The 16,088-nt window shown below is 41.0% G+C and overlaps 1 protein-coding gene across 3 annotated transcripts in view; it reads right to left on the reverse strand.

Annotated features, from left to right (window-relative positions):
* ARFGEF3 (ARFGEF family member 3) overlaps positions 1-16,088 on the reverse strand; it is a 207,729-nt gene that overhangs the window by 39,434 nt on the left and 152,207 nt on the right. For all 3 annotated transcript variants that reach the window (XM_036871783.1, XM_036871784.1, XM_036871782.1), the window contains 4 exons: positions 12,306-12,450; positions 9,612-9,734; positions 5,147-5,250; positions 3,242-3,386 (listed from right to left, as the gene is read on the reverse strand). In XM_036871783.1, coding sequence (XP_036727678.1) covers positions 3,242-3,386; positions 5,147-5,250; positions 9,612-9,734; positions 12,306-12,450 — 517 coding nt within the window. The remainder of the gene's footprint in view (positions 1-3,241; positions 3,387-5,146; positions 5,251-9,611; positions 9,735-12,305; positions 12,451-16,088) is intronic.

Genomic DNA, 16,088 nt, shown 5'->3' on the forward strand with positions numbered 1-16,088 from the left:
TGCAGAAAACTATAAGACACTGATGAAAGATATTAAAGATGACACAAACAGATGGAGAGGTATACTATGTTCTTGGATTGGAAGAATCAACATTGTGAAAATGACTATACTACCCAAAGCAATGTACAGATTCAATGCAATCCCTATCAAACTACCAATGGCATTTTTCACAGAACTAGAAAAAAAATTTCACAATTTGTATGGAAACACAAAAGACCCCGAATAGCCAAAACAATCTTGAGAAAGAAAAAAGGAGCTGGAGGAATCAGGCTCCCTGACTTCAGACTATACTACAGAGCTACAGTAATCAAGACAGTATGGTACTGGCACAAAAACAGAAATATAGGTCAATGGAACAGGATAGATAGCCCAAAGATAAACCCATGCACATATGGTCACCTTATCTTTGATAAAGGAGGCAAGAGTATACAATGGAGAAAAGACAGCCTCTTTAATAACTGGTGTTGGGAAAAATGGACAGCTACATGTAAAAGAATGAAATTAGAACACTTCCTAACATCATACACAAAAATACACTCAAAATGGATTAAAGACCTAAATGTAAGGCCAGACACTATAAAACTCTTAGAGGAAAACATAGGCAGAACACTCTATGACATAAATCACAGCAGGATCCTTTGTGACCCACCTCCTAGAGAAATGGAAATAAAAACAAAAATAAACAAATGGGACCTAATGAAACTTAAAAGCTTTTGCACAGCAAAGGAAACTATAAATAAGACGAAAAGACAGCCCTCAGAATGGGAGAAAATATTTGCAAATGAAGCAACTGACAAAGCATTAATCTCCAAAATATACAAGCAGCTCATGCAGCTTAATATTAAAAAAACAAACCACCCAATCCAAAAATGGGCAGAAGACCTAAATAGACATTTCTCCAAAGAAGATATACAGACTGCCAACAAACACATGAAAGGATGCTCAACATCACTAATCATTAGAGAAATGCAAATCAAAACTACTATGAGATGTCACCTCACACTGGTCAGAGTGGCCATCATCAAAAAATCTACAAACAATAATGCTGGAGAGGGTGTGGAGAAAAGGGAACCCTCTTGCACTGTTGGTGGGAATGTAAATTGATACAGCCACTATGGAGAACAGTATGGAGGCTCCTTAAAAACGAAAATAGAACTAACATATGACCCCAGCAATCCCACTATTGGGCACATACCCTGAAAACCATAATTCAAAAAGAGTCATGTACCACAATGTTCATTGCAGCACTATTTACAATAGCCAGGATATGGAAGCAACCTAAGTGTCCATTGAGAGATGAATGGATAAAGAAGATGTGGCACATATATACAATGGAATATTACTCAGCCATAAAAAGAAACGAAATTGAGTTATTTGTAGTGAGGTAGATGGACCTAGAGACTGTCATACAGAGTGAAGTAAGTCAGAAGGAGAAAAAACAAATACCGTATGCTAACACATATATATGGAATCTAAAAAAAAAAGAAAGGTTCTGAAGAACCTACGGGCAGGACAGGAATAAAGATGCAAATGTAGAGAATGGACATGAGGACACGGGGAGGCGGAAGGGTAAGCTGGGCCGAAGTGAGAGAGTATCACTGACATATATGCACTACCAAATGTAAAACAGATAGCTAGTGGCAAGCAGCTGCACAGCACAGGGAGATCAGCTCAGTGCTTTGCAACCACCTAGAGGGGTGGGATAGGGAGGGTGGGAGGGAGACGCAAGAGGGAGAGTATATGGTGATATACATATGCATATAGCTGATTCACTTTGTTATACAGCAGAAACTAACACAACACTGTAAAGCAATTATACTCCAATAAAGATGTTAAAAAAAAAAAAGTTGAATCTGGGTGATAGGTACATGAAGGTTCATTATACCATTCTGTCTAGTTTTATATGTGTTTGAAATTTCCATAAGAAAATGGAAAAGCAATTATTTGCCTTTGGAAACCAGAGGAATAATATCTAAGTATATTAGCGATGAGAAGTAATTTTTAATACTAACTTAAAGCTTTTACTTTTATTCTTTTCTCTGATCTAGCTATGTTTCATATATAATTATAACTTTAAAGCCCTCAATGAATTTATACTGTGGGAAACCTCAGATGGGCTGCCTAGAAAAAAAATGGATTAACGATTTGCACAAATGGGCAGGGAATGCTCACTGTTACATATACAAACTGTTTACAAATGTTTTAAAGACTGTATTATAGACAAGCAATATTAGCTTCTGCTTTTAACTGTCTGGGTTGGAGGTTTAAGATGCTATGTAAAAATTCCTATCTAATCATTAAAAATGAAACCTCTATTAGGCAACATCTAGCCAATTTCCAATATTTAATCGTTCTCTACAGTAGATATTTATTCTTTCCTATATTTTTTCCTAAAAACTAATCTGAATTTGTAAGGTTTTACTGTTTATAATCCCTATGGAAAACTGGAAAATTTCTAGATATCCCCGTGAGTTTGTGTCTGAAAAATAAAATAGAAGAACAATTAAAAACAAACAAAAAAGCAAATTAAGAAACCTTCCCCAGAAAGTCCTTTTGCAAGGGTTTGAAACACCTATGCTCAGACATTAGACTTCTTTCAGGATATCATTTCCATTTTTCAGTCTAGAAACAGGACAGGGTCATCCGAATTAGAAGACAGCAAATGTGAACATGAGTGAACCAATCTGAAAATTATCCAAAGTTACTAGATTGAAGTCGAATTCACAGGAAATTACACAGGAACTAATTTGAAACACATTCTTTTAATGAGCCTTCAGCTTCACCAGTCACAAACAGATTCTGTCTTCAGTAATGGCTTAATTTCCCCAGTCTCTTACCAGATAGTCCTACAGGAAGTAATTATATAATGATTGTGTTTCCTAGATGGTATTAAAGACAATTACCAGCCAATTTAAGTATCAATGCACCAAAAGCAACCACAGTCTAATTTGCTACATTCAAAAGAATTTGGAGTTAAAAACTATATTTAGTGGAATCTGAAAATCTACACTGGTTTTAGATGGAGGTATCCATCTAAAAAGCATTGGTTTGGAGACATTGATGTAAAATGTTTTCGGAGAGTCCATGGAAACTTTAGGTAGGCTTGTTCTGTTAGAATTATAAATAATAACAACATAAGTGGATGCTCATTCATGATCTGTAAACTACTGAATTCATGGCTTAGGCTTTTGGGAATACAAACAGAGCAAATAACCTGGTTAGGCCCAATCAATTAACTTACCAGTGTCATCATCAAAGTCAGACAAGACTGACTCAATTCCATCCTCACTGCTTGCCGACTGCTCCTGAAGTCTTCGGGGCAAGCTAGCGAGTCGCCCACTAAGGAATATTGGCTTCAAGGGCATTTTGTAGATTTTGGCCAACAACTAAATTAAAAATACCAAATTGCAATTATATATTGGAAAAAGCTGCACTCTATTAAATGACAACAAAACTATATACCGGAAGAGAAGGTGGAGAGAAAACCAGAAAAGCTCCCACTGTAGCAAAGTTTTAAATTTGCTTGTGATTTGGATTCATAAGGCAGTTCACAAGAGGCATTTATCCCATGAAGCAGCTGAAACAGCATTCAGTGGCAACAAAAAGGTAGAGGAAAAGATTCTGTGGATACCTTTTCAGCATCTTAATTGCATAGGAGTTTTATAGACTTTTATAAACCTGTGAAGGGAACCATAAACATGTCAAGAATTTTTGCCTAAGAGAGAGTGTTCTATGGGGATCATTGGGAAGAGAGTCTGTAGGCAAACGAGATACCAGACTCTGATTTCCCTTCCCCTGACTCAACATCAAGGAAACGGGGGTGGGGTGGGGGGGGGAGAGGGAGGGCACATGGGGGATGGAGGAATCCGAGGGCAGGGTGGGTGCCATGAAGGCATGAGAAGCAGAGCTAACAGGCTGCTCGGGCTCTTAACTCCCCTCTCACTGCTACGGCCCAGCCCGCCGGGATCTGTTACTGGGACAGACTCCCAAGGAGCCTTGTACCTTCACGAATTAGAATTGTGCCTGCTGTGCCCCTACTGTTTCAGAAATTAGGGAAACAGCTGGGAGCGAGACAGACAGAAATCCTGCCCTGTGCGTCTTACAGACATACTCCTTTCACAAATAATAAATAAAATTTCTGACAGAAACGTTACAGGAAAAATTAGACAGGCGGTCCTAGAAAGAGCGACCTAGGTGTGTGGGGAGTGCTGGCAGGGAGTTGGTAGATACCTAAGCCCTGGTCTCTCTGAGGAGATGATGTCTCAGATGAGATCTGGACCATAAGGCGTGTCGTACAGAGATCTGAGGAGAGAAACTTCCAGGCCGAGGGAACAGCAAGAGCCCTGAGCAATAACAAGTAGGGTGTGTTTGAGGGACAGAAAGGGAGCGCGGCGAACACAGTGAGTGAGGGGGGAAAGGTGGCGGGGTCCAGTCATGTGGGCCTTGTGGAAGCGGCTGGAGGAGGAAATCAGGGCTGTGCATCCTTTCTAAAGCCCTGGGGCTTAACGCTGTCAGTGCTATCACCAAGCGAGAGTGAGGAACAGACAGACAACAGGACGCCAGGGACACAACCTTAGAAGACAGGAGAAGAGCTACGGAGAGGGGGTGTCGCTGAAGCCCAGGGAGAAAGGGCTTTGAGAAGGGACCATCATCTTGTTCCACGGGCGTGTGACACGGTAACAACAGAGAGTCACTGGACTTCGCATAAGGAAGGTCACTGTTCACACTGATAAATGATGTTTCATTGGATTTTTTTTTTTTTTACTAGATCTTGACTGCATACGACCCTCTTACTTTTTCTAATGTCTCTTTTCACTGTGTGCAGCCCACTGTCCATGTTTTCGTACCATCGGGAGGATTTCCTGTGACCTCTTAGCCTGACACAGATATAGAGATTATGGTAGTTCATGTATCGCGGAGTATGAATGAGACGTTTCAGAGATCTCAAAACCCAATTGTGTGTTTTAGTACATTTTCATTACTTTCTTTCTCTCCTTTGTAGAAGTGGGGGGACAAAAATTTATACTCCACATCTAAGCCCCAATCTCCTCAGAGACAGCAGAAAGTACTTCTCTCGGGCATCCACAAAATACAGCCATGCATGTTTTGTAAACATCTTCTGAGGTGGGTTTCGGGGCCTGCGTACCTGAGAACAGCGCCTGAGGTAATCCAGGGCAGGGAGGCACAGGTCTGGGGACGTGGCTCCGGGTCCTGGGACACAGTCTCCGATTTCTTTACAGTCCACCTCCCCTGGGGGCAGCAGGGGAGACAGAGACAAATATTGTTTATCCCCTTATAACAGAAGACCTACTTAGTCATACAGCATGAGTTCCCCAAACGTCTACTAACATAGAAAAGGAAAAATTACTCCAAATTGTACAACCCTTTCACTCAAATTTCCCCCTACATGTGTACATGTTAAACACATTTGGGATCACGCTGTACATCTTACCTTGTTGAAATTATTCTGTTCTGTAACTCCCCTTTTCACTAAACAATGACCACTTTTTCCATATCCTGCAACAGTACTTTCAGTGGCTGGATGGTGGTTTTTTGTACCTGGACACAATGCAATTTTTCTAATTCACTTCCCTGGGCCCTGCTGTTGATGGTGTGACTCTGAAGCTTTGATGACAGGATGATCCTCGAGACCAGCCATGTGCTGGGCAGAAAGGAAGCACTAGGGCCCTCTCTGTTTGGAAAAGGACCTCCTTCGTTGCCAGGACTCAGCACTAAACAGTGATGATAAAGGAAGACTCTGGGAAGATCTGAAACATCTGGGGTTTGGGGATGGAGACTACTAAATTGAACTGAAATGACTTCTATTTTGTGTGTATATATCTAGAAATTTAACAGATCTCTAGAGGGCATCTAGATAGTCTATAGGCATACAGTAGTTGGAAATTATCATTTTTCTTCTCATGTAAGAATCTACTTCTATACTTTTAATAAAATTATTCCGCAGTACTGTAATTGTTTCTAACTGTCTACAATTGTAGCAACCGGCACCCTTACCTGTGGGTAAACAGACATAATTACTAGGTATTAGTTAAAATTTAGGAGACAAAGAGGCATGTTTCTCCTTAAGAAAGAAAAGATAACCATTTGTATATTTTAGAGCAGGGACTGGTAAACTTTTTTTTAATACAGGGTCAGACAGTAAATATTTTAGGCTTTGCAGGTCACACTCTCTTTGTTGCAACTTCTCAACTCTGTCACAACAGCACAAAAACAACCACAGACAAATGACCAGGGCTGTGTTCCAATAAAACTTTACTTCTAAAAACTCTGAGTGGGGGGCATTGGCCTGTGGGCCATAGTTTGCCAGCCCCTGGTTTAGATTAACACACCTTAGAGTATAAAAACACAGAGCAGTTCAAATTCATGTTGACATAACCAAGTGGGAATAAAAAATAAATCCATTTCCTATCCTGTTAATCACAGTGTTCCAAGTTTTTTACAGAGGCTGCTGTCACACATCAAAGTCTGTGCACGGGGCGGCCCCTGGAGGCGGGCAAGACACAGCCAGCGTGGCTGTGCCCACTGACCCCAAGCCACAGACAAGTAACTCCACCTCATAATTCACAGAAAAAAAATGGAATCTTTCTGTTTTAAATATCCTCAGATGCTCACTGATAATTCTGCATCTCCATTTTCAGGCCCCAGCTCCCTCGCTGAGATAAGATCTCAAATTTCTAACATTTCTACCGTGAAAATTTCTAACATCTCCACTTGAATATTTCATAGAAACTCAACATGTCCCAGTGTCCAAAGATAGAATTCATTATTGTTCCTCTCCTCCACTCCTTTTGGATATCCTAGTTCTGGGAAACATCAGTCCTGGCAAGGAACTTGGGGAGTCAACCTCAGTTCCACCCTCTCTTAGGCCCCACATCAGTGCAGTCCAAGCCCTCCGGATCCCACCTCTACAATATCCTGAGCTCCATCCTCTCTGCTCTCTCCCAAACTCCTGCACACTGGTCTCTGCCCGTAGCCTCTTGTCCTTACCCACAGGGGCACATGCCTGCTAGTTTAGTTTCTAAGGTCACACGTGATACACCACTCGGTGGCTTCAAAACCTTCCCTGCACGTTCTCGATTTCCCGGTGTGGCATGCAGGGCCCTTTAGAGCCTGGCCCTTTCCTCTCTTTCCAACTCATCACCTGGGATCCCTCCTTTGTGGCACCTCCAACGTACCCTACTCTTAGAAAAGTAAACCCACAGGAGCTCACACCGCGAAGTTCAAATGTCACTTTCCCTTTGAAGTCTGCATGGCCCTACTACCAAGCACCCCGTCTCAGCTGCTTGTTCATTTCAGTTTAAATAGCGCTTTTTTTTTTTTCTAGCCTCTATGAAAATATTGATCTTCCTGAACTGTGACTATTGATTTGTGTGTGTTTCCCAGAAGAGGCTGTGAGCCTCTCACAGGCAGGAAGCATGTTATATTCATCTGTGTATCCCCATAGCATGTACAGGTCACCATGCCCCTGTAGCAGGCCCTCGACTGTTCACCAAACAATACCAATAATAATGGTTCTTAAATAAAATATAGGGTTGTGGAATAATGGAAAATACATATGTTGGTCTCCGCCTCTGGCTCCTGGCACAGAGCTCCTAAAACCCTAATTTCCCAAATGATAAGACTACTAGGAGCATCTTTGGTTCTAATATTTGATCTTCAACTCTAGTTCCTGATGCAGAGCTCCTAAATCCCTTGGAATTTCCTGGGTGATAGAGTCTTTTGTTCTAGTGAGGCAAAGCTTGGTAAGCTCCTGGACAGGGGCTGGTCACCAGAAAGACCGTAGGAAGAAGAGGGGGGTTGGAAATTGAGTTAATGATTGATCATGGCCACATGATGAAGTCTCCATAAGAAATCCCCAGAGTATGGCGTTCAGAGAGCTTCTGGGTTGGTGAACACATCTACATGCTGGGAGGAGGGTGTACCCCAACTCCATGAGGGCAGAAGCTCCTGAGCTTGGGACCCTCCTGGACCTCAACTTATATAATCTCTTGATCTGGCTGTTTATCTGTATCCTTTATCATATCTATTATTATATAATAAGCTGATAAATGTAAGCATTTCCCTGAGTTCTGTGAGCTGTTCTAACGAATCACTGAATCCAAAGGATGGGGGGTCATGGGAACCTCTGATTTGTAGCCAAGTTAAACAGAAGTTGTGGGTAACTTGGGGACCTTCTCCTTGTAATTGTCATTTGAAATGGCAGGGGGCAGTCTCATAGGACTGAGCCCTTCACCTGTGGGGTCTGCTGGTCTAACTCTGGTTGGGGTCAGAATTGAATTGACAATAGGACACCCAGCTGGTATCACGGAGAACTGCCTGGTGTGGGAACAAAGCCCACACATCTGGCGTCAGAACTCTTGTGAGTGAGGTAGCAGTTGAGAGAGTAAAGGAGAAATACAGGAGGAAAGTTTTTTCTAAACAAGGACTGGATTTTTTACTAAGGCAGAGATTCATTACTTTAAGGTATTATTATGATTAAGATACTAAACTATTTGGCTTCTATTTAATGTAGAGCAGAGTTTAAAAAGAATAAAATCTTACTCTGTCTTTCAAAAGAAACCTTCCTCTGAAGCCCAGTATGTAAAGTGGATAAGTGAGGGGCTTTCATGGTTGCCCCTCAGCTCAGCCCTCTATTTCCCAGGGTATACAGAAGCATAGAATGGGTGTATGTAAGAATAGAATATAACAAGGATGGTCTGTGGATCAGACCTGTGGCCTCCAGCCTGTCTTGAAACTTGCATTTTACTCCTGCTCCAAAATAAGGGGAACATGAATGATGTCACCTAGCTTCTCTGTGTCCTATTTTCTTTTACAAAGAAATTGTCAGTTATTTTGCAAGAATACAAAAGAATATTATGAACCTTATATATATATTTTAAAAGGTTCTCAAGGCTCCAGGTCTCAGAGCACACCAGGGTGAATCTCTCAAAACTTGAAGACTTAAGTTCCTTCTAGACTTTGGGTTTAACTAACTGCCACTACCTTCCATTTCACCCCAGATAAACACGTGTTATACAAACATCTGATCCAGCAGGTTATGCTGTACAGCAAGACTCTACTGTGTTAAAGTATTTCTAAATTAAGCATAAAATCAGCTAGGTAGTTCCTAAAACACACGAAGTCTCAAAGAAGGGTGACTTCTACACCTTCAAAATACGTTTTGTAATCCGTAAGGTCTGGGGGAAGGCATTCTTAATTTTTGCTTAAGAGCTGGGAACTCAAACTCTAATTAGGCTAATAGACTAATTAATAGACTTCTAATCATGTGACACCGAGGACAGTAGTTTCCTGTGTGAGGGTAATCATTGAACATAATATTGAATGTTTTAAGATTCAAAAAGAAGTTGGAGTAAAATCATATATGAAGACATGTTTCATTATAAAATTATTCCATGAACACAATGGAAAGTATCAACCCTGGACAGAGCCAAAGCCGCGTTTACAGTAAGCTTTGTGCGTCTGAGCGCACGGCACAGCGCCATCCGCCCCTATACCAGGATGCCTGCTTGCCTACTGCAGCCAGACCGCGCAGAGCCGTCCAGGAGAGGGTCCCCAGCCGTCAGGAGGCAGGAAAGGAGGGCTCCACTTACCCAGTCCTTTGACAAACTTCATAAGGCACATGATGTAACTAGTGGCCGCATTAGCAAAGACCTGGATGTTGTCGGTATTGAGAAAGGCTTCAAATACATCAAACACCGGAGCCTGGCCTTTTCCTGAGGGAGGAAGATTGTAGAGTTTAAAGAAGGTTAAGGCTCTACCCTTCAGGTTGCCCATACTCCCAGCACCTTCCACAGAGCCTTAGAAAAGGTCTGTTAGCTCTATTTACAATAGCCGGGACATGGAAGCAACCTAAGTGTCCATCATCGGATGAATGGATAAAGAAGATGTGGCACATATGTACAATGGAATATTACTCAGCCATAAAAAGAAATGAAATGGAGGTATTTGTAATGAGGTGTATGGAGTTAAGAGTCTGTCATACAGAGTGAAGTAAGTCAGAAAGAGAAAAACAAATACAGTATGCTAACACATATATATGGAATCTAAGGGGAAAAAAAAAAAAAAAAGGCCATGAAGAACCTAGTGGCAAGACGGGAATAAAGACACAGACCTACTAGAGAATGGACTTGAGGATATGGGGAGGGGGAGGGGTAAGATGTGACAGGGTGAGAGAGTGTCATGGACATATATACAGTACCAAATGTAAAATAGATAGCTAGTGGGAAGCAGCCGCATAGCACAGGGAGATCAGCTCGGTGCTTTGTGACCACCTAGAGGGGTGGGATGGGGAGGGTGGGAGGGAGATGCAAGAGGGAAGAGATATGGGAACATATGTATATGTATAACTGATTCACTTTGTTATAAAGCAGAAACTAACACACCATTGTAAAGCAATTATACTTCAATAAAGATGTTTAAAAAAAAAAAAAAAAAAAAAGGTCTGTTGGAGAAGAGAAGAGCCTGGGCCTTTTGACTGGATAACTGGCTTGGTTCCCATGCTGTCCTTCTCAGCTTTGCCTGCAGAGGGAACTGTAGGAAGGCTATGAAGAGAGCTTGGTAGAGGGACCAGGGCAAAGCCGGCTGAACACAGGGCTGAGGCAATGTGTAGGTCTACATAGGGCGATTAAATATGTGGTCTTTTGGAATTCTCCTCCACACATTATTATAGGGAAGGTTTAGATAAACCCCTGATGGCATATACTAATTTATTCATACCTGAGCCGAAAAGAGTTAACATAGAAGGCTTAAGGCTGCTATCCTTAGAAAGGCCTGCTTGCACAGTGGGCCCTGGGCTGGAGTCCGGGAAGCTGGCTCTCAGAATATTCCCAAGCAACAGTTAACTGGATGGTTCACTGTGACTGGATGGTTGGTGCAAACAATGTGGTTTAATCTGAACCCCTGCTTTTTTTCAGGCAGTATGGATTTTGGAATATGCTAGGCAGAGGGTACCTAAGTGACCAGCCCTTAGCTGGGTCTCTAGTGGGCTTCCCTGGGCAGAAAGACCTACACACTGCCCTATGGTCATACATGTTGCTGCATTTTCCCTGCTGGAGGAAGAGTGTGCCCTGTGGGAGCCCCTCGTGGGACGGTGAGGGCTCAGGGAAGCCTGTGCAGGGATTCTGTGTTTTCCCCTTAGGATCTGGCTTGTCCTTACTATGTTGCCATAATAAATCTTGGCTGTTAGCCGTGTAATAAGTCTGAGCTATGTAATAAATCTTGGCATAACTACATGCTGAGTCCCAGGAGTCCCTCTGATGGGTCTCTAAGTGCAGGGGTAGTCTTGGGGACCCCTGACACAACACCTCTGGTCACCGGGCCTGCTGTATGGCTGCCCGTCTATTTCCAGCCAGACCTGATCTCCCTAATTCGAATTCCCTGTTATTTGGATACTTTTTTGCTTCTTCCTAGCCAAGTGGATAACATTTTTCTTTTGGCTTTACAAAAGAACTCAACACAGATACGTATAAGTGAAACAACAGAAGTCTCTCGGCCTTTTGTCCAATCTGTCACTGAGAGCTGGGCCTGATAACGCTCAGTGTTCTTGGTTTGCTGGCAGAACTCAGAACTTGTGTTCCTGATACACCAGCTCATTTCCTGCTGCTAAAACAGCTGAATGCCAGTCTTCCCTATTATCCAACTTCTTTTTTTAAAAATTTATTTATTTTTGGCTGTGTTGGGTCTTCGTTGCTGCGCGTGGGCTTTCTCCAGTCGTGGTGAGCAGGGGCTACTCTTCGCTGAGGTGTGCGGGCTTCTCATTGCCGTGGCTTCTCTTGTTGTGGAGCACGGGCTCTAGGCGCGGGCTTCAGTAGTTGTGGCTCACGGGCTTCAGTAGTTATGGCACACGGGCTTAGTTGCTCCGTGGCATGTGGGATCTTCCCAGACCAGGGCTCGAAGCCGTGTCCCCTGCATTGGCAGGCGGATTCTTAACCACTGCGCCACCAGGGAAGCCCTATCTGACTTCTTTTGATAGCATGAAGCTTGGCATAAAGAACTAATGCTCCATAGCCAGAATCATCCACACGTTCTTCCCACTATCACTACTCCTATTCAACATCGTACCGGAAGTCCTAGCTGGAGCAATTAGGCAAGAGTAGAAATAAAATACATCCAAATTGGAAAGGAAGAAGTGACATTGCCTCTTTTTGACAATGACGTGATCGTGTATACAGAAAATCTTAAAGATTCCACCAAAAAGATTCCACTCAAAAGCCTTAGAGCTATAATAATTACGGTTTAGAACTACTAAACAAGTTTCAGGGTACGAAATCAACACACGGTCTTACCCATGGAGTAGTCACTGACCAGGTACTCCTTCCCCTCAGACTTGTCCCCACTGCGCACTGTTTCCAGGGCACTGAACAAGGGCCTCCATCCCGACTGGATTTGGGTGGAACACACTTCAACCAGCTCACCGATGGATGTGACGACCTGCAGAGGCAAAGGAGGTAGCATTTAACGCCTTTTCCTTCTGAGAAGCAGGCGAATTTCTGGGAAGAATGATGTGCTTCTCTGCTCCCTATTTCTGGGTTAATTTTAGTGAAGGATAAAAATCAGAACCTAGAAAAACTCACTGAGAAGTCTTCTAAATAAGCAGCCGTATCACGTTAATTTGCATTTTACTAATGACTAATGTTGCTAAAAGTTTTCACAAGCCATTTTTAAATATTTTGGTGTTTTTGAAGTTAGGTTTTTGTCTTCTCATTGTCGTCTTTTTTTATTGAGTTATTAAGAGTTCTTTGTGCATTCTAAATGTAAGCCCTTCCTGAGATACATGATTTGCAAATTTTTTTTTCACAGCTTTGGGCTTCTTCTTTTATTTTTATATGGTGTCTTTTGAAGAGCAAAAGTTTTAAATTTTCATGAAGTCCAAATCATCAATTTTTTTCTTTTTATGGATCCTGTTGGTGTCATTTCTAAAGAATCTTTGCATAAGCGAAGGCCTCAAAGATGGTCTCCTATGCTTTCTTGTAGAAACATTTATAGTTTTTGCTCTTATTTAAGCCTATGACCCATTTTGAGTTATTTTTTGTGCATGGTAAGAGGAAGGGTGTAAGTTCATTTTTATTGTATATGTTCAAGCACCATTTGCTAAAAGTAATATCCTGTCTCTCTACTGAATTGCAATGACATCTTTGTCAAAAATTGACCATACATGTGAGAATTTATTTCTATACTTTCTATTCAGTTCCACTGATCTATAGGTCTACCCGTACACCAATACCACACTGGATTGATGACTGAAGTTTTAAAATCGGGTAGTGTAAATTCTCCAAATTCGTTGTTCTTTTTCAAATGTGTTTTCCCTATTCTAGATCCTTTGAACTTGCATATAAATTTGAGAATCTTCCCAATTTCTTCAAAAAAGTCTGCTGATATTTTGATAGGAATTGCACTGGATCTATATATGAACTTGTGGAAATCTGCCATTTAAAAAATACTATCTTTCAAGCCATGAACGTAGCATATCTCATAATTTATTGGAATATTCTTTATTTTTTTCTCAGCAATGTTTTGTAGCTTTCAGTGTACAGGTATTTCACGTCTTTTACTAAATTTATTCCTAAATATTTTGTTTTCAATGCTCTTGTGAATGGAATTGTTCTCTTAATTTCAATTTTTGATAGCTTACATCTTGAATATAGGAATTCAATTGATTTTAATACATTGTTTTTGTATCCGGCAGCCTTGCTAAACTCACTATTTTTTTTTTGGCTGCGCCGCATGGCATGTGGGATCCTAGTTCCCTGGCCAGGGATTGAACCTGCACCCTCTGCATTGGAAGCGCGGAGTCTTAACCACTGGACTGCCAGGGAAGTCTCGAAACACACTATTAATTCTAGTAACTTTTAAAATAAATTCCTTAGGATTTTCTACATATAAGACCATGTTGTCTAGGAACTAAGACAGTTTTGCCTTTCAAAACTGGATGCCTTTAATTTTTCGGTACAGTGAGTAAAAGTCATAATGTTGAATAGAACTGGTAAAGATGGAAATCTTTGCCTTGCTCCTAATTATTGGGAAAAAGCATTCAATCCTTGACCATTGTGTAGTGTTTGATGTAAGATTCTCAAATACTCCCTTTATCCAATTAGGGAACTCCCTTCTATTCTTCATTTCTTGAAAATTTTTTATTTAAAATGAGTGATGGATTTTGTAAAATGTTTTCTCTGTGTCTGTTAAGATGACCATAGGGTTTCAATCCTTTATTCTACTAATAAGATACATGACATTAATTGATTTTTGAGCTGTTAAACCAATCTTACACTGATTCTTTCTTCTGCCATCTCAAATCTTGTTGGTAAGCCCATCTAGTGGATTTTTCATTTGTTATTGTCCTTTTCAACTCTAGAATTTGCATTCTTTCAGTTTCCATTTCTCTACTTAGATGCCCTATTTTTGAGTCATTGTCATCATATTTTCCTTTAATTCTTTGAACCTATTTATGATAGCTGCTTAAAGTCTCTGTCCCCTAATCTAACATCCCAAGCCAGAGCCAGGACCCAGTGAATAGAACCCTCTTCCCACCATGTGCACCAGAATTCTTTGGCTAAATACTTTGTAATTTCTACCTCGAGGGCATCATTGGTAGAGGTCACTAGCTCTTCTAGATCCTGTGTCTGCTTGTCTTCCCACCTCCAAATCTGCATTTTGGATATATATAATCCTGGTTTTAGTTTAATCCAACATCTGGTCTCACTCTAAGTCAGTTTCTATTTATTGTTTTTCCCCCAAGTATACATGACTGTTTCTTATTTCTTTGCATATCTCATTTTTTTTTTTTTTTTTTTTTTTTGCTGAACATTGGACATTTTAGATAATATATTGTAGCAATGCTGGATTTATTTTTGAGTATTTATTTATTTATTTAACTAAGTTGCTTGGACTTACACTGTAGAATCTGTCTCTACTCTTCCCATGGCATGAGGCACCAATAATGTCTCTACTAAATTTCTTTATTTTTATTTTTCAGCCTGACTTCCTAGTGCTGTCCCCGTGTCTGCATAGGTTAGTTGTCACTTGATGAAGTAGGCAGAGATTCTGCTCAAATACCTTGAGTCTTTAAGGCTTCCAATCTGTGTGTGCAGGCTGGGGAGAATATACAAAGTTCAGCCAGTTCCTAAGTCTCTCTGGTCTTTTACTTTCTGATGGGATCTGTATGGTCTATCCTATATATGCCCACATTTCAGTCAGCTAGAGATGCATGACGGACGTACCTAGTCATTCTATGAAATCTCTGGCTTCCAGAGTCCCACGTTACATTTCTTACTGGTTCACCACTGCAGTCTTAGGCTAGCAAAGTTGTAGTATTATTCTATTGCTCATTTCCTAATGAATTCACCACTTTTAGTTGACAGACCAATGGTCTTTTTTCCTCTTCTTCAAACCAAGTCTGTCTCTTAGCACAGAAAAGCTGATTTTCCCAGTCAGCCCCACACTGGTCAAATTACTATTCTTGCCAACAGCTTGTGAGTAAGTGATTACTTCCATCTTCAGCAAGAAGGTCACAGACTCCCACTGTTCTTAACCAAAGTTCTGGCAAGAACTATTTTTCACCATAAATGCTACTCAATTTGTTGTCTGCCCTTGGTCAACTGCAAGAGTCCTGAAATGGTTGCTTTTGACAATTTTTTTCTTTTCGTATACTTGATTTTTGTGGAGGGGATTCACTAACTTCTTCATGCCACCATAGTCAAAATTCCTCCTGTCCTAAATCTTTCTAAACATTGTTCAGAACTTAATAAGCATAGTTATTTTAAAGTCAGTCTCTGATAACTCCAATATCTGGATTCCTGGTGGGGAGTTAGGGACAGTGTGTGTGTCTATTTTTATTATTTTATTTCTGTATTCATGACATTCTATTTACTAATGAGCCAATTATTTTAGATTGAATGCAGACATTCAGCTTCACCTGATGGCCAATTCCCTCATGGCCAATCAAGTCTCAGAGCTCTGCTTACTTCTTTGGGCTTCCCGTTGTTACTTAGTTTTGGGCATCTTACTATTCCTTACTTTCTTGCCAGTGTGTACATGATATTTAAAATAAAAATTTTAACCCTTGTTTAACA

The sequence above is a fragment of the Balaenoptera musculus genome, chromosome 12, assembly GCF_009873245.2.
Source record: "Balaenoptera musculus isolate JJ_BM4_2016_0621 chromosome 12, mBalMus1.pri.v3, whole genome shotgun sequence".
Lineage (NCBI taxonomy): Eukaryota > Metazoa > Chordata > Mammalia > Artiodactyla > Balaenopteridae > Balaenoptera > Balaenoptera musculus.